Source organism: Thalassophryne amazonica, chromosome 22, assembly GCF_902500255.1.
Source record: "Thalassophryne amazonica chromosome 22, fThaAma1.1, whole genome shotgun sequence".
Lineage (NCBI taxonomy): Eukaryota > Metazoa > Chordata > Actinopteri > Batrachoidiformes > Batrachoididae > Thalassophryne > Thalassophryne amazonica.
In genome coordinates, this window is record NC_047124.1 from 447,036 (window position 1) to 473,715 (window position 26,680).

Consider the following 26,680-nt stretch of genomic DNA (forward strand, 5'->3'; position numbering starts at 1 on the left):
TTATTTGCTTGTTTAATTGAGCACATATTCCTCACTGCACTGAGCAGCTTAGCCCTTTAACTTCATGCCATTTCAAAATAAAATGCAACTCAAAAATAACTGCAGGCCAGGACAAAAAAAAATCTGCTCGAAATATTGAAATGGACAATACATAAAACCCAAAAGTGAACCACAAAAAACCTGATGCAGTGAGTCTGTCCAGTTGTGGTCCTTGTCAATAATTGAATAATTGGCTGTTACTGAGGTTTGAAAGCAGATAAAATAAACCCTTGACCTAAAGAACAGTGTGTGATCTGCATAGGCCAGTTCTGGAGAGCTTTTGTGCTAAAATAAAATGCCGGCTCTTAATGCAAACCTCAGTTTTATGAAAACTGAAAAAAAAAAAAAACCAGATCGGGATGATGTCCATTTATGTACAAGATATTCACAAGAGACCAACAGGCAACTTGACTTCTGTTGTCTTGCAGTATGGATGGAGACTCGTCTGGAATGGGCTGTCAGGGTGTCTGTGGAAGTTTGGGTGAAGGGCATGAACCTTGACTCTCAAAACTTGCTGCACGTCCAGGCCACTAGAATGTAAAGTATAACAAAGGGACATGTTGTCTGTAGACAAGTAGTTAATTTTTTCAAAGAGTCTGCAAACAAGGATGAATACAATTCTTGAAAAATCTTAGTCCAGGATAACCTCTTGTTTTGCCCAACCAACAGGCCAAAGCCAAGACTAGAGGAGCGTAAGAGAAGTACCTTTGCTATGGCTGAGCAGTTAATCTGTCTTTAAGTAACCAAGATGAACTACAGATGGGGCGCCACTTTGCCATAGTATAAATAAGATGGAAATCAATGGGAGACATCTTCAGTCAACTTCTCCTGTGTGAAGTGCCTTGAGGCAACTCTGTTGTGATTTGACACTATATAAATGAAATAAATTGAAATTAAAATCCTGTTCTCCGCATCTTCTGTCACACAACCATCTACATGTGCTCCATTGCCACATCCATAAGCAACCTCCTCTTTGAGTCTTCTCTTCTCTTCCTGCCTGACAACTGCATCCTTCTCTACTCTACACATACACAAACATCTGTCTCAACTCTCTGATTTTATATTCAGACTGTCCTACCTGTCCTGTCCCACTGGTATGTCCATACCTAAGCCTGTCCATAAACACTCAAAAAACAAACAAACAAACAACAAAATCACAGTATGTTCAGGTCTGCCACTTCCAGCTCTGCCCCTTGTCTTTGTGTTATGCCCCGGTCACACAGCACTGATGAAGGACACCAAAGCCAAAACAAAACAAGAAATCTGGAATTACGTTGTCGTTGATTTTTGGAGACATCGTTTAACCATGGTCCAGCTTCATTCTTGTAACTTCGTAGAATTTTCAAACTGTTTAAAAATGTGAACAAATCCCGACAACAATTCAATTCCTCAAAATTCCATTTTGCTGTCTGTCTTGACGGTTCCTTAGCATTTTCGTAGTTCCTGTACTGTCAGCGTTCTGTTTGACTGTCGTCCAACTTCATCCAGCTTCCAAAGTCCGACATCTTGCACGAACGTTGACGATATCTGAATGGATCAATAACTAAAGATCCGACAAGCTGAACGTGACTCATCCACATGTGGGACAAAAAGCAACGTTGTCATACAGAAACAACAGCGGCAACAATGTTTTATCAACTACTTTTAACTATTTACTCACCGCCATTTGTGGCTGGAATGTGCACGTTTAAAGCCTCATGGTCGGCGTTCGCTTCGTTTTTCTTTTGTTAGTTTAGTTTTTTTTCATTCCTTTATGCGCTCTTGATTCCCAGGTTTTTCGGCGATGGGAGAAGTGCAGGATCATTCATCTACCTTTTCTTGACAATTTGGGATTTTGTGACTTTTTACTTTTTTCCTCCGTTCACCTATCATCGTGTGCCGTATGACCTCCACTCCTCAAAACTTTGCAAGCTTTTATTAAGAAATCTTGTTTAAAAACTCCACTACCATCTCTCCGAAACATCTCCATGCCTCCACTGGTATATCATCTGGACCAACCACCTTTCCCTTCATCATCCTCTGCATAGCTGTCCTCAATTCATCCTCACAAATCCATCACACTCTCAAAGACTCTATCCACATCATCCAAACTTCTCCTGCATTTTCTTCATTTATCAGCTCCTACAGTGCATCCAGAAGGTATTCACAGCACTGCACTTTTTCCGCATTTTTTTTTCCTGTTACAGCCTTATTCGAAAATGGATGAAATTCTTTTTTTTTTCCCTCAAAATTCTACACATAAAGGCCCCATAATGACAATGTGAAAAGTCTTTTTTAGACTTTTGCAAATTTATTAAAAAATAAAAAACTAAGAAATCACATGTACCTAAGTATTCACAGCCTTTGCCGTGAAGCTCAAATTGAGCTAAGATACCTCCTGTTTCCACTCATCATCTTTGAGATGTTTCTACAACTTAATTGGAGTCCACTGGCGGTCAATTCAGCTGATTGGACATGATTTGGAAAGACACACACCTATCTACAATCAGAGCACAAACCTGTCTACATATAAGGTCCCACAGTTGGACTTTATACCACAGTTTTGACATGATTATGATTTTAAACAAACTAACTGCGGACAAGTTATTGAAATTAACATCATGTCTGTCATTTTACAAAGTGAAAATATCAGCTATATGTTTTAGTTTTAAATTAATGCACTAATTTTGAAGGTTTTAGCGTTTAGACCAGTGCTTCTCAATTATTTTCTGTTATGCCCTCCCTAGGAAGAATAAAACATTTCGCACCCCACGCCATTCTCCACCGTGACTATAAATAGTATAATTTGTCCATAAAATTGTTATAAGTACACCTCTGCATAACAATGTATTCTTATTAACATTAAACAAAACAAAAAAGAAAGAAATTTAGATCAACTTACAGTGAAATGACCGGCAGGTCTGTATGGTGTGAAGAGAAATTATCTTTTTTTTTCTTCCCTCTCACCTTTCTCTCTGGTCACCAGGTCTCTTTTGCTGAGAGAAGGCTGAGCTTAAACAGAACTCGTTGTTGTGTCAGTAGCTGCCGTGTACTGAAGTCAATACTGAAAGTTATCGGTTTAGCTTTTATCTGTAACTTTTTTTTAGGGATTTATGAGTTTAGCTTTATAAAAGTTAACTTTTCAGTTAGCGGCTTAATGGTTATTGAAGCTAACGTTTTGGTTAGCTGTGTCCACCAATGGAATCCAGGCACCATCCCAACAGTGAAGCATGGTGGTGACAGCATCATGCTGTGGGGACATTTTTCAGGGGCAGGAACTGGGAGACTAGTCAGGATTAGGGATGGGTATTAATAAGATTTTATCGATATCGATGCCATTATAGATTCCACTTATCGATCCAATTCCCTTATCAATACCTCTTGTAATTTTCTGTGTACCTAAAGTAGGCTTTACAGGTTTTCTATGTCAACAACATTTTAGATTGGTCACTGGATCCTTGATCTCTGGACATAAATAAAAATAAATAAAATCTATAGTTTTTGTCAAAAGCATTTCCTTTCAGACATTTTGGCATGAATGTCTCTCCGTACCTCTGAGCTGAGCTCAGCTGGCTGCTGCATGACAGCACAGGACATCTCATTTTGGGAGGAAAAAAATGTTTTGATCGACTGCAGTTTGTTACATTTGTAAAGAGGTGTCATTTGATTTAAACGGCGTTTCACTTTGAAGTTATTAATTCCGACTGGACTCTATCGTTCTAACTTGACTCGGCAGAGAGCCACACAGCGTTTGGAGCTGTGTGAACAGAACGGAGGACGATTCTCGTTTCTTTCTCGCAACAAGACAGAAGTCCCAGTTAGTGACTTTAATCCACACAAAAGTGACTCACGATTGACATATTCAGGGATGAAAGTGGTGAAAAACAAAAAAAAGCTGAAACCCAAAATTACCCCTCAACACCACCTGCACAAAAAAGTTTGAATTCTAGAAGCTCTGAAATACAATCTGGGACTATTCCAGACAATAAACTGCAGTGAATGCAGCATCCATTTAGTGAGAAAAACCCAACTTTCCTTATTCAAATTCATTCCAGTAGTATTCTGCTCTTACTAGGATGCAGCAGTTTTCTAGTTTGGCAGATAGTTCTGGAGGAAATCACTGAAGAAATTAATACATTGAAAATATGGTTTTAAATAAAACAGGGATGAAATGGAGGTGTGAGAGTCACTAGGTGTTCACAGGAAACATTTATTTCTACACTCAACAAAAATATAAACGCAACACTTTTGGTTTTGCTCCCATTTTGTATGAGATGAACTCAAAGATCTAAAACTTTTTCCACATACACAATATCACCATTTCCCTCAAATCTTGTTCACAAACCAGTCTAAATCTGTGATAGTGAGCACTTCTCCTTTGCTGAGACAATCCATCCCACCTCACAGGTGTGCCACTTCGATGTGTCTCACAGGTTTCGAAAAAATTTTGATCAAACAAAGCACCAGACTCTCAGCAACTTCTCAGACAAAGGAATTCCGACGAGGGGCTGGACGACTCCTCCCACAAGGAGTGCTCACAGGCGAATGACGTCACCGGCAGGCGTGAAAAAACTCACGCATGCGCACGAGGGTTCAAGCATGTCTGACGTAAAAACATATGAATGAAATCCATATAGTTTTTGAAAAAGTAAAAAGGACCTATACTTTATTGACAGCCCTCGTATTTGAGGGAAATGGTGATATTGTGTATGTGGAAAAAGTTTTAGATCTTTGAGTTCATCTCATATAAAATGGGCGCAAAACCAAAAGTGTTGCGTTTATATTTTTGTTGAGTGTATATTTATTTATTTATTTTCAATGTTAGTTGGTTTTATCTTTTCTGTTATTAATACTATTATTGTTATTGTTTCTATTATTATTAATGTATGAATAAAGATATATTTTTAAAAAATTACAATTTAACTCTTTTACGACAACAAACGCTGACCCATTAATTATTATACAGAAAACAAATGCACACAAATATGCTGAGATGCAAACAGCTTAATGCTAACTTTAACATTGAAAACGCCATAGACATGCTAACACGCTAGCATCGGTCCCATTTTTAAGTTATAAAATACATCTATCAACTGTTTCAGAAAAACATAACAGGTTGGTTTAACATAAAAAAGGTAAATATTACTCACAGACATTTGCTCTTTGGGGTTTTAGGGGGGAAAAAATTAAGATAAAGCGAAATTAAACAAAGAACCAACGAAGCAGCAGATCGAATCACTGCTTTGATTGGTTCAAAGTTCAAAGCAAAGCCGTGCTGCAGAAACGGTTACAGACCCGCTGCAGGGTCTGTAATCAATGTAGAGAAATGATCATTTTCCTGACAAACACTCCCAAAAACAACAGCCACTCTGAAGGACCGATAAGGGAATCATTAAGCAAAAAGCTTATTGATGTCGGTGGATCAAATCATTTCTTAACGATACCCAAAAGGAACCGGTTCTCAATATGAATGAAAACCTTTTCCAGAGCGCTCTGGACCTCAGACTGGGGCGACGGTTCATCTTTCAGCAGGACAATGATCCTAAGCACACAGCCAAGATATCAAAGGAGTGTCTTCAGGACAACTCTGTGAATGTCCTTGAGTGGCCCAGCCAGAGCCCAGACCTGAATCCGACTGAACATCTCTGGAGAGATCTGAAAATGTCTGTGCACCGATGCTCCCCATCCAACCTGATGGAGTTTGAGAGGTGCTGCAAAGAGGAATGGACCAAACTGTCCAAAGATAGGTGGACCAAGCTTGTGGCATCTTATTCAAGAAGACTTGAGGCTGGAATTGCTGCCAAAGGGGCATCAACAAAGTACTGAACAAAGACTGTGAATACTTATGGACATGTGATTTCTCAGTTTTTAATTTTTAATAAATTTGCAAAAATTTCACCAAAACAAATGGGTGTTGTAAGAAGAATTTTGAGGTCCCACTTATTCATCTTCAACCACTTAGTCCAATTTAGGGTCACGGGGGGCTGGAGCCTATCCCAGCAGTCATAGTGTGAGGTGGGGTACAGCATGGACAGGCGGCCAGTCTGTCGCAATTCTGACGCAATTAGAATTTTGAGGTAAAAAATTAATTTGCTCCATTTTGGAATAAGGCTGTAACACAGTGGTGTGTAAAGTATTCCAGAAAGGGCCAAGATAGTTAGGGTTAGTGGCTTTCTTTGCAGCCACTGACTCCAGCAGGTGCTTTCACTTATGATCTCATCCCTTCTGCTCAAATGGTAAATGGACTGCATTTATGTAGCGCTTTTCCATCTGCATCAGATGCTCAAAGCATTTTACAATAATGCCTCACGTCAAGCTGCTGCCATACAAGGCGCCCACTACACGCCAGGAGCAACTAGGGGATTAAGGATCTTGCCCAAGGGCCCTAAATGATTTTCTGGTCAGGTTGGGATTTGAACCGAGGATCCTCTGGTTTCAAGCGCAACACTTAACCACTAGACCATCACCTCCTCAAAGTGATGTTAATCAGTGAAATCACCTGCTGGAGTCAGTGGCTTTGTCTGGCCAAGAGGTACACATCTTTTTGTCCTTCCTTAGACATGATAAAAATATTAATTATAGATGATCCTGGCCTCATTCTGACTGAATCTCTATTTGACTGTCCATCACGTGTCATCGACATCTGACTATATCACCACCTTTTAATCTCGTTGTACTTTGTATAATGACAATAAAAGCCATTCTATTCTATTCACCTTGACAAAGGTAAATACTCAGGCAAAGAAAACAAAAGAGAAAAATTCTCTCTGAGAACTTGGAGCAAGACATTCTTTAAGATATTCACTTGACTTACTTGTTTAAAGCTGCAGTGACTCTCAAATTTCCCAAAACTGAGAAAATTTAGTTCCTACTGAAATCCAAGCATTATAATGTCAGTTTATTTTGTAACATGTTGTGAAATTACAGCTCATTTTAATAAAAAGCACATCTTTACCTGGGGGGAATTCAACAGCAAATTTTATTTTTTCCGCTTAACTCCATTTTCAGGAGGATGTGGGCGTGCACATGCATGAGGTTTTGAAATTACCATGTCACCTTTGACCTTGCATGATGTGTGTACACGGGGCATGCATGCCAACATGAGTGCATGAGCCAGAGTGGGTGATTCACAGTGGGTGAGCCAGAGAGGGTGTCACTGTCTGGCGGCACTTAAGGTCCTATCTCACTGGGCTGTGACAGCCTGTGAACGGCAATCGTGGGGAAAATCACTTGATTTCATGTGACATTCGCTGGGTGGCACTCATCCCTCACTTCACTCGCAGGGTGTCCTCCGAATTTGCTCCCAGAGCCATTGGTGGTGTTGTGTGACCCTCAGAATGCACTTGCTGTGACTCCTAACATGTAAGATTCATGAGAGAACCGTTGGGGGTGAGCCACACGAGGTGCTGGGGAGCATGCCAAAACAGTGGGGATGATCAGAGAGGAACAGCCGCTTGTGGAAGTGGCTGGTCTGCTGCCAGCCTGGCCAAAGTTGCAGCAGACATAAGGATTTCCATTAGAGCTTTTTGGACTTACAGATTTAATGTGTTTTTTGTTGTTGTTTTTATTGAGGAGCACAGGTCTGCAGGAGCAGAGTGCACAGCCCTGTGACCTTTTTAATCTTTTTTTTCTGTGACGCTCTCTCTCTAAGACATGTCCCGGACTTGTTTGATGTGCTCATTGTGAGGACCATGCACAATGAGTGAGGAAATATGACAACACGCTTTCATTAAACATCACACTCATCACAGTGCATATATGTCTTTAAACTGGGAAACTCTTTCTGCTAGATGTTTTGCTGTGGAAATGTGGTATCTGTCCATCAGAGCCAAAATGCAGGAGGATGGAGGAGTAAGTATCCACGCCAAATTAACCTGCAGATCCACCTCAGACCCGCTGTGGAGACCCCGAGTGAAAAAAAACAAGGGGACAGCAAAAGGGACTTACAATATCATTGCTGAATAAATCAAATCAAAGAGCGCATATCTGCAAAGTGCTGCAGGACATCACTGCATCACGGAGAAGAGGCTGGACCAGTGCATGGACGGGCTCTGCACATGGCTCTCAGAGCCGAGGATAAAAGGATCATATAAGCGAGGATTGTATACTGGACATTGAGGACAGTAGATCTAGCAGGAACATCATTCTGCAAGTTGGTGCGTGCACTGTACACACTTTCATTCTAGTCCCTGTGCCCCCATGGAGCTACTTGGCTTTATTATTATGTTTTGTATTTATTATTTTATGACTTGAATTTTTTTGTTGTTGTTGTTGTTACGGGTTCCAGTAGGGGGCATTTCCACAGTCTATTCACATGGATAATACGTAGCAGGATAAGCTGAACATTTTCTACACAAATGTGTCATTGTTTCTGCTGCGAATGGCCACTTCAGTGAGCTGCCAACTGTGAAATTGTTGCTTGTTCACCTGTTTGGTCACTAATTCGTGTCTCCAACTGCTTTCCAACAGTCGCAGCCCAGTGAGATACTACCACTGGCAGCACTGGTCAACAGTGGCTAAGCCGCTTCTCCTAATATAAACTGAGGTGTTGTAAAAAAAAACTTTCTGTATCTCAACTTCTGTGATTAGTAACCACACACATCAAGTGGTACCACCATAATGTGGTTACTGGTATACCTTACAATTCTTTCATTCCTGCAGCTTTTTTTGGTAATGGATTGATTAGTTAAGTAGCTTCTCAATGAAAAACAACTTAGACAGCAGTACAGTCCACTGTTTAAAAAGATTAAATCATGGTTTACCTCTCCTAGAGCATGCCAGTGTGTGATGGGCTTCCGTGGGTAAGCCAACATTTCATTCCAGTGATCTCGACCAAGACCTTCAGCATCTAGTCCGGCCCGACATATGCCGATCACCTCATTGTGTCCAACCCTGAATGAACACAGTCATGCTTGTAGCACTTCTTGGGGAAATGAGGGGAAAAGGGAACAAACAAAACAGGAATCTTTCCTACAATGAAAACCATTACATTGATTAGCAGAAGGGTTTTGCAATCACAAGAATAAGTCTCTTAAATACATATACATTTAATTCAAAATGTAAAATGAATAGTCTTGTTTTTTTGTTTGTTTTTTTAAGAGGGCAGGACTTGGCAATCACAAGAAAACAATGACTCAAAGCTGGATACTGTCCTGTTTTCTACTGTGGAGGATTTTTCTCTGCTACCCACACATTTGTCACAGCTGGTGTTGAAACAACCTCCCCAATATAAAGAAATTGAATCACTGCACAATTGTGGCAATTTGTGTGGGGGAGCGGAGGGGGACTTGGGAGGGGTATTGTTGACCTGCAACCAAATGCGGTTAGCCAGTTACCCCACATCAAATTTGATTGGTTTGATTAACAATATCAAAACTATAAATGTCAAAATATTTCAGTAGTTTCAGAAAGAGGGATTTTTAACAAACATGAAAATTTTGAACAGTAATACGTATATGTCGCAAACATGAACAAGCAAAGCTCTTCAGCATCTTACCATGTCATTTAGGTCAGTCGGTCCTTCTGGGGAGCATTAGCATGGCTAAAAACATTCTGCTTCTGGTTGGCTTAGCCCCCCAGATCCCCCAACTACAGCCCTCTTAACCCCCCGCGATTTTAACCAAAATAAAATAACCTGAACTCATATGCTGTCACGGTGCACGCTGCCACTCGCTTTAGCATTCCCAGATTCAGTGTTGACTCACATTCAATCAATCAATCAATTTTATTTATATAGCGCCAAATCACAACAAACAGTTGCCCCAAGGCACTTTATATTGTAAGGCAAGGCCATACAATAATTACGTAAAAATCCCAACGGTCAAAACGACCCCCTGTGAGCAAGCACTTGGCGACAGTGGGAAGGAAAAAACTCCCTTTTAACAGGAAGAAACCTCCAGCAGAACCAGGCTCAGGGAGGGGCAGTCTTCTGCTGGGACTGGTTGGGGCTGAGGGAGAGAACAAGGAAAAAGACATGCTGTGGAGGGGAGCAGAGATCAATCACTAATGATTAAATGCAGAGTGGTGCATACAGAGCAAAAAGAGAAAGAAACACTCAATGCATCATGGGAACCCCCCAGCAGTCTAAGTCTATAGCAGCATAACTAAGGGATGGTTCAGGGTCACCTGATCCAGCCCTAACTATAAGCTTTAGCAAAAAGGAAAGTTTTAAGCCTAATCTTAAAAGTAGAGAGGGTGTCTGTCTCCCTGATCTGAATTGGGAGCTGGTTCCACAGGAGAGGAGCCTGAAAGCTGAAGGCTCTGCCTCCCATTCTACTCTTACAAACCCTAGGAACTACAAGTAAGCCTGCAGTCTGAGAGCGAAGTGCTCTATTGGGGTGATATGGTACTATGAGGTCCCTAAGATAAGATGGGACCTGATTATTCAAAACCTTATAAGTAAGAAGAAGAATTTTAAATTCTATTCTAGAATTAACAGGAAGCCAATGAAGAGAGGCCAATATGGGTGAGATATGCTCTCTCCTTCTAGTCCCTGTCAGTACTCTAGCTGCAGCATTTTGAATTAACTGAAGGCTTTTCAGGGAACTTTTAGGACAACCTGATAATAATGAATTACAATAGTCCAGCCTAGAGGAAATAAATGCATGAATTAGTTTTTCAGCATCACTCTGAGACAAGACCTTTCTAATTTTAGAGAAATTGCACAAATGCAAAAAAGCAGTCCTACATATTTGTTTAATATGCGCTTTGAATGACATACCCTGATCAAAAATGACTCCAAGATTTCTCACAGTATTACTAGAGGTCAGGGTAATGCCATCCAGAGTAAGGATCTGGTTAGACACCATGTTTCTAAGATTTGTGGGGCCAAGTACAATAACTTCAGTTTTATCTGAGTTTAAAAGCAGGAAATTAGAGGTCATCCATGTCTTTATGTCTGTAAGACAATCCTGCAGTTTAGCTAATTGGTGTGTGTCCTCTGGCTTCATGGATAGATAAAGCTGGGTATCATCTGCGTAACAGTGACAATTTAAGCAATGCCGTCTAATAATACTGCCTAAGGGAAGCATGTATAAAGTGAATAAAATTGTTCCTAGCACAGAACCTTGTGGAACTCCATAATTAACTTTAGTCTGTGAAGAAGATTCCCCATTTACATGAACAAATTGTAATCTATTAGACAAATATGATTCAAACCACCGCAACGCAGTGCCTTTAATACCTATGGCATGCTCTAATCTCTGTAATAAAATTTTATGGTCAACAGTATCAAAAGCAGCACTGAGGTCTAACAGAACAAGCACAGAGATGAGTCCACTGTCTGAGGCCATAAGAAGATCATTTGTAACCTTCACTAATGCTGTTTCTGTACTATGATGAATTCTAAAACCTGACTGAAACTCTTCAAATAGACCATTCCTCTGCAGATGATCAGTTAGCTGTTTTACAACTACCCTTTCAAGAATTTTTGAGAGAAAATGAAGGTTGGAGATTGGCCTATAATTAGCTAAGATAGCTGGGTCAAGTGATGGCTTTTTAAGTAATGGTTTAATTACTGCCACCTTAAAAGCATGTGGTACATAGCCAACTAATAAAGACAGACTGATCATATTGAAGATTGAAGCATTAAATAATGGTAGGGCTTCCTTGAGCAGCCTGGTAGGAATGGGGTCTAATAGACATGTTGATGGTTTGGATGAAGTAACTAATGAAAATAACTCAGACAGAACAATCTGAGAGAAAGAGTCAAATACCGGCATCACTGAAAGCAGCCAAAGATAACGATACGTCTTTGGGATGGTTATGAGTAATTTTTTCTCTAATAGTTAAAATTTTATTAGCAAAGAAAGTCATGAAGTCATTACTAGTTAAAGTTAAAGGAATACTCGGCTCAATAGAGCTCTGACTCTTTGTCAGCCTGGCTACAGTGCTGAAAAGAAACCTGGGGTTGTTCTTACTTTCTTCAATTAGTGATGAGTAGAAAGATGTCCTAGCTTTACGGAGGGCGTTTTTATAGAGCAACAGACTCTTTTTCCAGGCTAAGTGAAGATCTTCTAAATTAGTGAGACGCCATTTCCTCTCCAACTTACGGGTTATCTGCTTTAAGCTGCGAGTTTGTGAGTTATACCACGGAGTCAGGCACTTCTGATTTAAAGCTCTCTTTTTCAGAGGAGCTACAGCATCCAAAGTTGTCTTCAATGAGGATGTAAAACTACTGACGAGATACTCTATCTCACTTACAGAGTTTAGGTAGCTACTCTGCACTGTGTTGGTATATGGCATTAGAGAACATAAAGAAGGAATCATATCCTTAAACCTAGTTACAGTGCTTTCTGAAAGACTTCTAGTGTAATGAAACTTATTCCCCACTGCTGGGTAGTCCATCAGAGTAAATGTAAATGTCTTCAATTTCCATACCATAAGTCAGAACAAGATCTAAGATATGATTAAAGTGGTGGGTGCACTCATTTACATTTTGAGCAAAGCCAATTGAGTCTAATAATAGATTAAATGCAGTGTTGAGGCTGTCATTCTCAGCATCTGTGTGGATGTTAAAGTCGCCCACTATAATTATCTTATCTGAGCTAAGCACTAAGTCAGACAAAAGGTCTGAAAATTCACAGAGAAACTCACAGTAACGACCAGGTGGACGATAGATAATAACAAATAAAACTGTTTTTTGGGACTTCCAATTTGGATGGACAAGACTAAGAGTCAAGCTTTCAAATGATTTAAAGCTCTGTCTGGGTTTTTGATTAATTAATAAGGTGGAATGGAAGATTGCTGCTAATCCTCCGCCTCGGCCCGTGCTACGAGCATTCTGGCAGTTAGTGTGACTCGGGGGTGTTGACTCATTTAAACTAACATATTCATCCTGCTGTAACCAGGTTTCTGTAAGGCAGAATAAATCAATATGTTGATCAATTATTATATCATTTACTAACAAGGACTTAGAAGAGAGAGACCTAATGTTTAATAGACCACATTTAACTGTTTTAGTCTGTGGTGCAGTTGAAGGTGCTATATTATTTTTTCTTTTTGAATTTTTATGCTTAAATAGATTTTTGCTGGTTATTGGTGGTCTGGGAGCAGGCACCGTCTCTACGGGGATGGGGTAATGAGGGGATGGCAGGGGGAGAGAAGCTGCAGAGAGGTGTGTAAGACTACAACTCTGCTTCCTGGTCCCAACCCTGGATAGTCACGGTTTGGAGGATTTAAGAAAATTGGCCAGATTTCTAGAAATGAGAGCTGCTCCATCCAAAGTGGGATGGATGCCGTCTCTCCTAACAAGACCAGGTTTTCCCCAGAAGCTTTGCCAATTATCTATGAAGCCCACCTCATTTTTTGGACACCACTCAGACAGCCAGCAATTCAAGGGGAACATGCGGCTAAACATGTCACTCCCGGTCTGATTGGGGAGGGGCCCAGAGAAAACTACAGAGTCCGACATTGTTTTTGCAAAGTTATACACGATTTAATGATAATTTTAGTGACCTCCGATTGGCGTAACCGGGTGTCATTACTGCCGACGTGAATTACAATCTTACCAAATTTACGCTTAGCCTTAGCCAGCAGTTTCAAATTTCCTTCAATGTCGCCTGCTCTGGCCCCTGGAAGACAATTGACTATGGTTGCTGGTGTCGCTAACTTCACATTTCTCAAAACAGAGTCGCCAATAACCAGAGTTTGATCCTCGGCGGGTGTGTCGCAGAGTGGGGAAAAACAGTTAGAGATGTGAATGGGTTGGGGGTGTACACGGGGCTTCTGTTTAGAACTATGCTTCCTCCTCACAGTCACCCAGTCGGCCTGCTTTCCTGGCTGATCGGGATCTGCCAGAGGGAAACTAACGGCGGCTAAGCTACCTTGGTCCGCACCGACTACAGGGGCCTGGCTAGCTGTAGAATTTTCCACGGTGAGGAGCCGAGTCTCCAATTCGCCCAGCCTGGCCTCCAAAGCTACGAATAAGCTACACTTATTACAAGTACCATTACTGCTAAAGGAGGCCGAGGAATAACTAAACATTTCACACCCAGAGCAGAAAAGTGCAGGAGAGACAGGAGAAGCCGCCATGCTAAACCGACTAGTAGAGCTAGTAGCTGCGCTAAGCTAGCGGATTCCTAAAAACACACAAAGTGAATAATGTGTAAATAATTTAGAGGTGATTCAGCAGAAGGAGTGCTTTAGTTAAGGCACGTGAAGATTACACTGTGAAACAAATCGTTATCTAGTTAACTAGATCAATCTAACTGCACAGATTAAACAGCTAACAGATACAGAAAAACACCGCTGTGCTCCGGAACAGGAAGTGATACAATACCGCAGTGAGAGCCAACCACCAGTAGAGGCAAGCAAGAGCTGATCCCAAGGTCAGAGCTGATCAGTATTTCCTGTTTAAGTGCCAACTGTGCTCTGAATTTACACAAGATCTCTTTCTCCTTTTAATTTTTTTTTCAAATAGAGACAAACACAAAGTTACACAAAAATCTCACAGAAGATAAATATAGCAGAGCACAAAACGACATAATGAAAAACAGGTAAATATCTCTGCTGTAGCTCCAGGAAGTGTTCAACATTTGACATTTCCTGTTTCACTGTGGACTCAAAATTTGGTACTTCCTGCTTGGGGCTCCCTGTACCATGAGCGAGCTTTGCGTCGCTTATGCATTGCCATCCGTGTTTTAAAAATGTAATGATGGATTACTGTACATTTCAAGTATGGACAAATCATTTTTAATTTAAGTGCAACTTCAATTGGACTAAGAGCTTAAAGAAGATGGAACTGAAACAACAACTGTAAATGCATTTTAGACAAATGAGACATTCTTTGTTGAGTGAAGACACGCTGGCTGATTTATTTTTCCTCCACTGTGGAATTAGAATTCTGAATAAATGGTTTCACAGAGTATGTGCAGCGACTGCTGAACTCACCGATCATAATCCATCACGATAACAGAGAGACTGACTTGCTCCACGTTCTCCGGTGGGATGTCAAAGATGATGGCCTCGTTATAAACTGGATTAAGAGTGCTTTTTTTGGTGGTGGTTTTTCGCTTCTTTAATCTCCGTCCATCACATATCAAGTACACCTTCACATATGGGTCTGTGAAATACAGATTCACTGTCATTTTAGATTCTGTTTATTTGTAGAAATCTCTGAATATACACACAAAATATGATGATATTAAGTGTGCAGAACACTAACATTTCATCCACTATTTCACCTTTACAGGTGAAAAGGTCATTCTTGATTTAAAACTACAGTCTGTAGGATTTAGCATCATCTAGTGGTGAGGTTTCAGATTGCACTGTGACATTACCAGTCACGGTTTTGTTTCATGCTCTCTTCCATTTCACAAAAATTAGTGTTCTCAAATTTGCTAGCCTGCATTAGCACCCAACAGAGACTATGTAGGGAAGCAACCACTGAACCTTCTTTTGCTTTTTTCTTCAGTCTTCCAGAAGTGCTGCAAAATGAGAAAAGTGGAGTAAGTATGTGCCTTTTGGGCTGCTGTGTCAACATGGCACCCTCCATGAAGGCGCCCGCTCCAATGTAGGAATGAACGCTGATTCTAAACTTATGGAAATAAAATAATTTATTGTTGCAGGTAATTATAGACTAATGAACAGATGGTTAAGAATGCTGTATTCCATTGATACTAATTAATACTCCTAAATCCTGCACACTGTACATCACCGCATCCTGGCACAGGAGTGGTTCTGGATAACTGAGGTGAGTTATCTTCAAAGTGACTAATCTTCAAAGTGACTACACCAGTCCATTTGTAGATTTAGAAATCACAGGATGTCTGGAGACTTTCAGTTAACCAAGCTAATGTTTAATTTCTAAGTGTCCAATATCAACGACAAGTCAAGGGTCAGACCATGCACTGCTGCAGCACATCAATGCAACCAATACACTTTGGAATCACCTTGGGTGTGCTACAGCATCACCACCTCTCAAAACTAGAATTCTTCAAACTATATTTGGATTAACCATGGAACTGATCAGCTGGTCTCTGAATGCTACAATGAAATCAGGGCTGGGGGACCCTGCGTGCCCAGATGGAACCTACCCTGCGGGCTATGTTCTCGACGCCTGGGAGAAGTGGCGCGTTGCGTGCTTGGTACCACTCTCTGTGGAGGATGTTGAAGACTTATTTATATTTGGTTTTATAGTGGGAGAGCTGGTGCTTACTGGTTTATGTGCTGCTCTGACCTACCAGAGAATTCGCAAGACAGCTGCTACCAGAACCATGACCCCTCACCTGTCCATCATGATTAATGAGTTGGGCAAGGCGATACAGTCTCAGACTGCGTTAACCCTTGAACTCAGACATAAGTTGGAAAACATCGAAGAGCAAATGTACGCCTTGCAAAGGAAGATGTCGGAGACCAGGAAATACTCATAAATTGGATTTGGTCAGTCAGAGGAGCTGTAAATGTATTTCTCTGCTTAACCCTAAACATGGCAGGCTTATCAGCCTCTGGAGGTCAAAATGCCCCACTGTTTTCCTTCAGAAGAATCTCTACGGCCTTGGTGAACCATTCAGCTGCCCCTCTTATCTTTCTGCCCTCCGCTACAGTCTGATGTTGTCAAGGCAACTCCAGACATTATGCACACACTGACAGAAACTGATACAAACTCATCTCATCTGCTCACATGATGCACATCCCCTTCCCCCCACCCCTACCACCCCCCCACCTCCACCGTGCCACTCCTCCCCCCCTCCGGAGGCTGCATGGCTCTGAGCTGCAGCAGCCTTCACCTCCCCCAAGCGGTATGCTGCTGCGGCCACCTATACCCTCATTGCCTCAATTCGGACGACGGACTGTTTCAAAGTTTCGCATACACAAACAATCAAATGTATATGTGGGGTTGTTTTAACCTTTTAAATCCTAGAGTCCCCAAATTTGGGGACTTACCCTGTTTTGGAATATTTGAACACTCATAACTAACCAATGCTGACACCAACATACACTTATTATACATCAAAATGTCAAGTGAAGTGTCCTCTACAAAAGTATCCACTTCAATCAAATATCAACTAACCACAGCTGAAACGCCAAGCAAATAAAGACATAACTCGGAATTCATTTTTGGGTGGAAAAAAAACTCTCATTTACTCCTACCAAGTATTATTTACTTTCAATTTTTTGCATCTACAACATCACCTAGGACCTGTCTTTTAGCTGATCCAAACGTTTGCATTTTTGACCTTGTACAAGCTGAGAAATAAATCATAATGTAGGGTATGTGATTTTGGTGAAATAGGCTCTAGGACTTAAGGGGTTAATTCTGATGTGTGCCATTATTACGTTCAACTAGTATCTTGAATCTATCTGCCGCAGCCAGGTGATACATGGCACCCCTTGACATTTACCAATTGCATGGGGCCCTCAACACTGAAGCAACTGCACCTGCATTGCTATCTGCTTCCTTTAATATACGGCACAATTTCTTACATCCACCAACAAGGTTGAGGGATCTCTCACATCTGTTTGTTGGTTTGATTATCAAGAGTTCACAAAAACTAATGTACTAGATAGAATGAGGCTTATTGGAAGGGTGCAACCTGAGGATACTGACTTTGATCTATATTTAAGTGATGGACCATGAAGGATTAAAGTTCAGCTCCCACTATCAAAATTACTAAGGTCAAAATTACTCTTAAAAGTAAGCATTAAGGATCAAAGATAAACCACCATTGTCAAAGGCCAAGATTAAGATCAAAGATCATCATTAAAGATCAAAGTTCAATCACTATCAAAGGTCAGGATTAGGATTAAATACCAGCACTAAGGATCAAAGATCAGTGATCACTTTCAGAGGTCATGATTATTGTCAAAGGTTACCATTAAGGGTCAAGGTTTAGCAGCCACTCTTAAGAGTCAGGATTAGGCAGTGGTGGGCACAGCTAACCAAAAAGTTAACTTCGATAACAGCTCATCATCTTACTGAAAAGTTATCTTTTATAAAGATATACCAATAAACCACCCAAAAATTTATCGGAGGCTACAGCTAACCAATAACCAATAACTTTCAGTATTGCTTCCGGTACACTTGCAACTACTAACAAGCTTTGAGTTTTAACAACACAATCGCTTCTGGTAGTATCAAAGGTGACCACAGACTCAAACAATGAGTCAGCAGTTCTGTCTTTGTGTGCCCTGCCCGCTGCTGGAAGCTCCTGTTTACTACATATTTTACAGCAGTGAAGCAATTGAGAGGAGCCAAACTCTCTCACACACACACACACACACACACACACACACACACACACACACACACACACACACACACACACACACACACACACACACACACACACACACACACACACACACAAAGTCAATATTGCTTAACAGAATACAGCCATGCCACCGTGAGGCAGAGGTCTTGGAGAATAAAGCAGTTTTGACTACTGGTTTTGATATAAAATCATCAAATTAATCTTGATAGAATAACTCCATTAATGTCAATTCTGTCATTTGTTAAAAGTTCAAATATAATACATCTTTTAATTTTAAATAATGGACTAATTCTGAAGTTTTGTAACAAACACAGACAGATGCCAAAGGGATTATGGGTAAATGAGCCTCCGCTAACACTGATTGGTTGACTCATTCATTCTATGTAAAAACCAACATGTTAATGTGAGGTGTTTGTTGGTCTTAACATATAAATATGCTTTTGTAAAATATGCCTTTTTTATTTGTAAAAAAAAAAAAAGCCATTTGCAAAAGCCAAAAAATCAAGTTGTGATTACACAACCGTCTGATATAACCGGGGTCAACCGGGGGCAGTAGAGACCATGAACACTTGCCAAAACAAATATTCCAGATAATCTGTGTCTGCTACGTTTAAGATGCATGGAATTTAATAAACACAAACTGAATTTCAGACATCTTATACATATTACTCTGGAACAAAGGCGACAGACAGTGTTTGACATAAGCAGGACCTTAAAGAGCAAACACGAAGCGACTGCAGCTCACAATGATTCCAATTGAAAATAATGGAGAAGCAACCTGGGCTTCTTCTGGCATTTTTACATAAAACAAACACAATAACAACGTCTATAAACCCAGAGAATATATTCACGAGAGTTTTAGGCCCAATATACAAAGGGTTTAATGCTGTTGTCCGTGTGGAGCCTGACCAGAGCGTCTCAAATGCATTTCTCCTGTCGTAAATGTACTGAGATTACCCATAATGCACCTGGACACAGCATGTCCACATTAAAACCTTCAAAATTAGTGCATTAGTTTAAAACTAAAACATATATCTGATATTTTCACTTTATAAAACTTCACATGTGACGTTAATTTAAATAACTTGTCCAAAATTAGTTTGGCTAAAATTTTAACCATAAGTTAAAAATGTATGCCTCTGGATGACTTGGGTGATATTGCCAGTGCATCAGTATGGGTCAAAAGAAATGATCTTTTTTCTTGTGGTTTTTGTTTCTTTTCTTTTCTTTTTCTTTTTCTTTTTGTTTCTGTGACCAGTCCTCCTTTGCTTGCAGAGGATAGAGTGATTTGTCCTGGAACAACTCTCCTCTGTTTGCAGAGGATAGAACTGTACATCTACTACAAAACATTTGACAGGTAGGTATTCAAATCTTTGATTTCAGACTTCAAAAATGTTTGTAAGTGTTAAGCTTTGTTCACCATGCCTGCAAAAATATGTTAGCAGTCTAAAATTTATCGGACAAAAAAATTTATCGGAAGATAATTAGTCCGCTGATGGTTTTCAAAGTTATCTGTAAAGCTAATCTGATAATGAAAACATTAGCGCTGATAATTAGCGGTTAGCGGATTAGCGGAACTGTGCCCTCCACTGGGATTAGGTTCAATGGTTAGCATTAAGGATCAAAGTTCAGATACCGCTATCAGTTGTCGGGACTGGAATTAAAGGTTATCCTTATGGGTCAAAGATCAGTGATCACTATCAAAGGTCAGGATTAGGATCAAAGGATACCATTAAGGTTCAACATTCAGCAACCAGCTTTCAAACAGCAGTCAGCATCAAAACAGCAAATAGCATCAAAAGTGTATGTTCAGGATACCACAATTGTCCATCCATAGATGCATTTTGGTCCAGATCTGTATAATGATCCAGATCTGATGTACAGAAACATATTATTGGAGATGGGTGTTTCACTCAAGTGAATAAAAGACTGGAATTTGTTCTGGTGCTCAGCTGACATTAAAGGGGACTGTGAGGCCTTGGCGGAGTTGTGCACTCTACAGAATGCCCTCCTCTATCTTTTTTTTAATGTGCCATGTGATGTTTTGTGCTTGCCTGAGGAGCCTGTGATGTCCATGGCTTTCAGATTTCTGCATTTGATGACGGTTAATGTCATTCTACCCGCTGTGGGCAAGTAGCACAAGGAGTACATGATTTCTCCCAAGTCAACGCTCTCCTGTAGACAGAAAAACAGCAGAATACTACAAGTTGTATAGCAGAACATCAAAGAAGAAGAAAAAAGGATGGTTCTATTACACGATCATCAAAGGCCATTTACTTGCAGTTTGATCTCAAAATCTGGGACTGAGTAAAATATAGGGGGCAGATATGTGCTTGATATCAGTGGATAGGGGTACTGTTATTGTTTGTTCAGTCATCTTCCCACCTAGTTAAAAGGGAGCTATTTTGATCAGGAGTGTGTCACAGATGTTCAGTATCTTGGAGGTTTTTCACTGCTAGAAAAGAGAACAGCATGTACTCACCAAGTTTTGTCCATGTTTCACACAAAAACAAACTTTTTTAGGTTCTTACCTTTAAAATACAAAATAATACATTAGGGGTGCTAATTGGAATTTTGGGAATTATTAGGGCTCGAGTAGGACTATTGTAATTGTGCTGTTTATTATTATTATTATAATTATTGATTATTTATTATTATTCACACTTTTCAAGCCATAATTTCGGCCTTTTCCCATGCTCAAAAACTCACCAAACTTTGCAAAGTCATCTGGCCGGATCCGAAATGTGATATTTTAGGGTTGCGCACATAAATGGTGCCCCATACAAATTTTCAAAAAACTCTCCCCATTGTTTTTTTGTTTGTTTGTTTGTTTGTTTGTTTGTTTTTGTCAGAGCCTCACAAAATTCGGTACACATATTTACCATGCTGGGATGCACAAAAAAGTCTCTTACCGTCATGGTGAAATGTCGACAGGAAGTCGGCCATTTTGATTTTAAGTTTAGATTTTGAGGTAATTTTTTGCCATTTTAGCCATTTCCAGTACTTACATTTGAACAAACTCGTCCTAGGGATTTCATCCAGTTGTCTTCAAATTTGGTCCACATCATCATGACCCCATGCTAATCAAAAGTTATCAAAAGAATTTCTGGAGGTTAAAAGGCGTGGCTGCTAGGGTTTGTCAAACTTTGGTGAGCGCTTCAGAGCACGCCATTTCACTTCAAATGGCTGTCACACCCACATACTTCATTATAGATCCTTCAAACTTGCTGGACATGATGAGGGCTCCGCCCTGAAGATCACCATATATTGACTTCCCACCTAAGTCATTACGCCCCCCGGTGGTAAAAGGAAATGTCCTATTCATACTTTAACAGGTCCTGATGTCACATAGTTAACCCAATCAACTTCATTCTACTTCTAAAACATGCAGAACAAGTTGGTGAATGTAGGCGACGATCGCCATGAAACTACGAGTAATGGCGTCCATGTGGTGGTGTGCCAAATACTGACCCTTCACCATGAAATTACATTCTTCCATTTGATGGCTTTAATTTTGTCATATCATCATGAAAATTAATACACAGGTCAAGCATGACAACTTCTTACAGGTCAGAGTCTCTTGCACCATTGGCCATTTTGAATTTTCTTGTCATATTGGCGTGATTTCCACATGTATTTGAGTGAACTTTTCCTAGGGATTTTGTCCAAAGCACTTCAAATTTCTTTCACTTCACCCAGAGACTATACTCTGCTGCCATTTTGACCTTTCGCAATGGAACATCAAGTCATGATAACTCCTTCATTCTTTGTCTGATTGACTTCACATGTGTGATGAGGGTCAGCCCCTGAGCACACATGGCCCCTCTGTTTGTGCTCTCAGCGCCTCCAAAAGGATGAACCGCCAGCTTGTGATAACTCCTTCATGCTTTGTCTGATTGACTTGAAACTTCACATGTGTGATGAGGGTCGGCCCCTGAACACACTTGACCCCTCAGTTTGTGCTCTGAGCACCCCCAAAAGGATGAACCACCAACTTGTGATAACTCCATGCATTGTCTGATTTGCTTGAAACTTGAACTGTGTGATGACTGTCTGTCCCTGTACGCCCCTGCCCACATCTGGTCACAAGGGGATGCACTGGCCCAGGGAGGTGGTGGCACGGACACGAGGACCAGTATATGATTGCTTGCAGTCCTAGTTTATAATTAGTTTCCATCATCCCTATCCTGAACCCTAACCCCAACCCCTCGTGGCTTCTCACTCGGTCTCTGACCTTACAGCTTGGGACCAAACCCAAGGAGATGGTAACTGAGCCCTTTCCAATTCTAAAGATCAGCTGCTGATTAGCTGACAGTTCTGACATCATCAGTGCAATAGAGTTGCTGCAAAAGAATAGCAGCAAGAATTCATCATCATACAGTGCCTCTCCGGGAATCATCACTTATTGTGGTAGAGAGGTTTGTGTGCTGCTATGAACCTGAGAGCTGTGTTGTCTGGAGCCTTTGTGTCCCTGGTAGGGACTCCCATGGCAAATTGGTCTCAGGCAAGAAGCCAGACTAAGAGTGGTTCACAAGACACCATGACAAAATGAGGCAGAGGAAATGTGACCCGGCCCAGAGGAATCCCAGGGCCCCCATCTGGAGCCAGGCCTGAATGTAGGGCCCATCAGTGAGCACCTGGTGGCTGGGCTTTTCACAGAGCCCAGTCGGACACAGCATGAAAAGGCAACATGGACCTTCCATCTCCACCCTGTGGGCTCACTACCCACAGGGGGAACCGCTGGTGTTGGCTGCACGGTCGCATGGGTGGCAGTGAAAGTCAAGGGCCTCAGTAAACCAGATCCAGGCAGCAGGGGCTAGCTCTGGGGGTGTGGAACATCACCTTGCTGTGGGAGAAGGAGCCAGAGCTTGTGCTGGAGGTGGAGCGATACCAGTTAGATCTGGTGGGCCTTGCCTCCATGCACAGCCTCAGCTCCAGAACCACTCTCCTTGATAGGGGTTGGACCTTATTCTTCTCTGGAGTTGCCCAGGGTGTGAGGCACCGGGAGGGCGTGTGGGGATACTCATGAGTCCCTGGCTGAGCGCCGCTATGTTGGAGTTTACCCCGGTAGATGAGAGTCCCTGAATGGACTCCTGTATGGGGCTCCAGTAGGGAATGCCATTGTTCTGCTGGGGGACTTCAATGCACATATGGGCAATGACAGAGACACCTGGAGAGGCGTAATTGGGAGGAACGTCTCCACAATCTAAACCTGAATGGTTGTTTGCTATTGGACTTCTGTGCTAGTCGCGGACTGTTCATAAGTGTACATGGTACCAGAGCACCCTAGGCCAAAGATCGATCATCAATTTTGTGATCATACCATCTGATCTGAGGCCGCATGTTCTGGACACTCGGGTGAAGGGAGGGCTAGAGCTGTTAACTGATCACCATCTGGTGGTGAGTTGGATCAGAGGGTGGGGGGGGACTATGGACAGACCTGGTAAGCCCAAATGGATACTTGCAACACATTTCAAAAAAGTTGGGACGGGGCAACAAAACACTGGGAAAGTTGATGAATGTTCAGAACACCTAATTGGAAACAGGTGAGTGTCATGATTGGGTGTAAAAGGACCATCCCCAAAAGGCTCAGCCATTCACAAGCAAAGATGGGGTGAGGATCACCACTTTGTGAACAACTGCAATGAAAAATAGTCCAACAGTTTAAGAACAATGTTTCTCAACGTTCAATTGCAAGGAATTTAGGGATTCCATCATCTACAGTCCATAATATAATCAGAAGATTCAGACAATCTGGAGAACTTTCTACACATAAGTGGCAAAGCCAAAAACCAACACTGGATGCCTGTGACCTTCGATCCCTCAGGTGGCACTGCATTAAAAACTGACATCATTGTGTAAAGGATCTTACCACGTGGGCTCAGGAACACTTCAGAAAACCATTGTCAGTTAACACAGTTCGTCGCTACATCTACAAGTGCAAGTTAAAACTCTACCATGTAAAGCGAAAGCCATACATCAACAACATCCAGAAACGCCACCGCCTTCTCTGGGCCCGAGCTCATTTGAAATGGACAGACGCAAAGTAGAAAAGTGTGCTGTGGTCTGATGAGTCCACATTTCAAATTGTTTTTGGAAATCATGGATGTCGTGTCCTCTGGACGCAAGAGGAAAAAGACCATCCAGATTGTTACCAGCGCAAAGTCAAAAGCCAGCATCTGTGATGGTATGGGGGTGTGTTAGTGCCCATGGCATGGACAACTTACACATCTGTGATGCCACCATCAATGCTGAAAGGTACATCCAGGTTTTGGAGCAACACATGCTGCCATCCAAGCAACGTCTTTTTCAGGGATGTCCCAGCTTATTTCAGCAAGACAATGCCAAGCCACATTCTGCACGTGTTACAACATCTGGCTTCGTAGTAAAAGAGTGCGGGTACTAGACTGGCCTGCCTGCAGTCCAGACCTGTCGCCCATTGAAAATGTGTGGCACATTATGAAGCACAAAATACAAAAACGGAGACCCCGGACTGTTGAACAACTGAAGTCGTACATCAAGCAAGAATGGGAAAGAATTCCACCTACAAAGCTTCAACAATTAGTGTCCTCAGTTCCCAAACGCTTATTGAGTGTTGTTAGAAGGAAAGGTGATGTAACACAGTGGTAAACATACCACTGTCCCAGCTTTTTGGAAACGTGTTGCAGGCATCCATTTCAAAATGAGCAAATATTTACACAAAAACAAAACAATAAAGTTTATCAGTTTGAACATTAAATATCTTGTCTTTGTGGTGTATTCAATTGAATATAGGTTGAAGAGGGTTTGAAAATCATTGTATTCTGGTTTTATTTACATTTTTCACAAGATCCTAACTTCACTGGAATTGGGGTTGTACATAGGGAGACAGCTAGGTGCCATCCTCATCAGATGCCCAAACCATCTCAGGTGGCTCCTTCTGATGTGAAGAAGCAGTGGCTCTACTCAGAATCACTCTCAAATTTTCAAGCTTTCACTGTGTCCCTGAGTGGAAGCCCAGATACCCAACGGAGGAACCTCATTTCAGCTGCTTGTATCCGTAACCATGTTTCATTCAAAGTTCATGACCATCGGTGAGGATAGAAGCATAAATCAACTGGTAAATTGAGATTCTCGCCTTCCGACTCAACTCCTTCCTCACCATGATACCGTACTGTTTCTTGATATTGTTCAGGTATCCATCTGCTGACTCATCTAAAGAAAACTGCCTGCAAAAGTGATAATTTGTATTCAAAATAATACCTAAAGTTTGTCCCACATACAGTACATGAAGATTTAGCTGTGACTGACTCACTCACCGTAGTTGCTGTGTTAATGTCCTTCCACACCACCACTTCTCTGGAAAGGTCAGATAGCTCAAAGAGGTTATCCACCACCACCTCGCCAATCATATCATGACTGGTGAAGCGGTCAAAGTCGTAGACACTGAAGTGCAGTTTGCGGTTGCAGAGCTCATCGTAGGCTACAGGGAAACAGAAGGTCTCATCAAACATAGGGTTCAAATTCTTGCGCTGCACTCGTGTCTGGAACTTCTTCTTCCTCTCTGGTAGCAGGTAGATCTTCACGTATGGGTCAGATGTGCCCGTGAAGTCTTTGGCAGGAAGGTCCAAGGCCTTGAGGATTCTCACCACCAAGGCGTGATCCTCATAGTTGTAACACAGAGAGAAGCTGAGCTTTCCACAAGTCTCTACGAGCTGGCCAGCCTCATCTGCCATGTCCACAGACTTCTGCTTGTAGAGTTCAGGTTTTATTCTTCCAATGCTTGCTGTAGAAGACTGGCGAAGAGGTACTGCATCCATGCTGAAGTCAACGCTGGTGACATTCATCTGACGAGGCAGGTGGCGTCGGAATGAATTATGCCTGTTGAGTACACAGACCATCTTTTGTCAAGTGTGTTCCTTCAGTGACTTTCTTACAGTCGACTCACACCCAACAGGCCAACAGGCATAATACTGTGATGCTCAGGGAACATATTTGTTTTTTGTTTTCTTTTTCCCCTGTCTGCATATATAGTAATGGTAAATGCCAAACTGGCAGGAACATTTATATACATAAATACACATACATGCAATTTGTTCTTGCAAGACAGATAGTATTTGGTGCATGAGTGAATGTGGTGTGCGTGTGTGACTTTCATCTTCCTTTCCTGATCAGACGATAACATTTTATTTAAAGCTAACAGATAACTTCTATCAGGAAGGGCCGACCACCAAAGTAACATGAAAACAGACAAAAATGAAAGACAAGTGGTGACAGGAATATCTGTGAAGTGATGAAAAGTGAGACTCCAAGGAGATGGGACCCCAACAATACAACATAGCAGGACAAACAACCACACATGAACAAGCAGTGACAGCAACAGTCTGTTGTCTAGTTAGTGAGCATCCATTCTCTAATCTAGGACACCAGAGTCTTGATCCCCTTGGGAACACCCAAAATGGAATCGTGGT

At 41.4% G+C, this 26,680-nt stretch overlaps 1 protein-coding gene across 1 annotated transcript; it reads right to left on the reverse strand.

Moving 5' to 3' along the window:
* Window positions 1-399: 399 nt before the first annotated feature.
* Window positions 400-26,097, reverse strand: LOC117503883 (synaptotagmin-10-like). The gene is made up of 5 exons (XM_034163166.1): window positions 25,529-26,097; window positions 20,285-20,405; window positions 14,908-15,079; window positions 8,781-8,910; window positions 400-569 (listed from the first exon to the last, which is right to left on the reverse strand). Exons 1-5 carry the CDS (start codon window positions 26,054-26,056, stop codon window positions 498-500), a joined length of 1,023 nt encoding a protein of 340 aa, XP_034019057.1. The 5' UTR covers window positions 26,057-26,097; the 3' UTR covers window positions 400-497.
* Window positions 26,098-26,680: the final 583 nt, after the last annotated feature.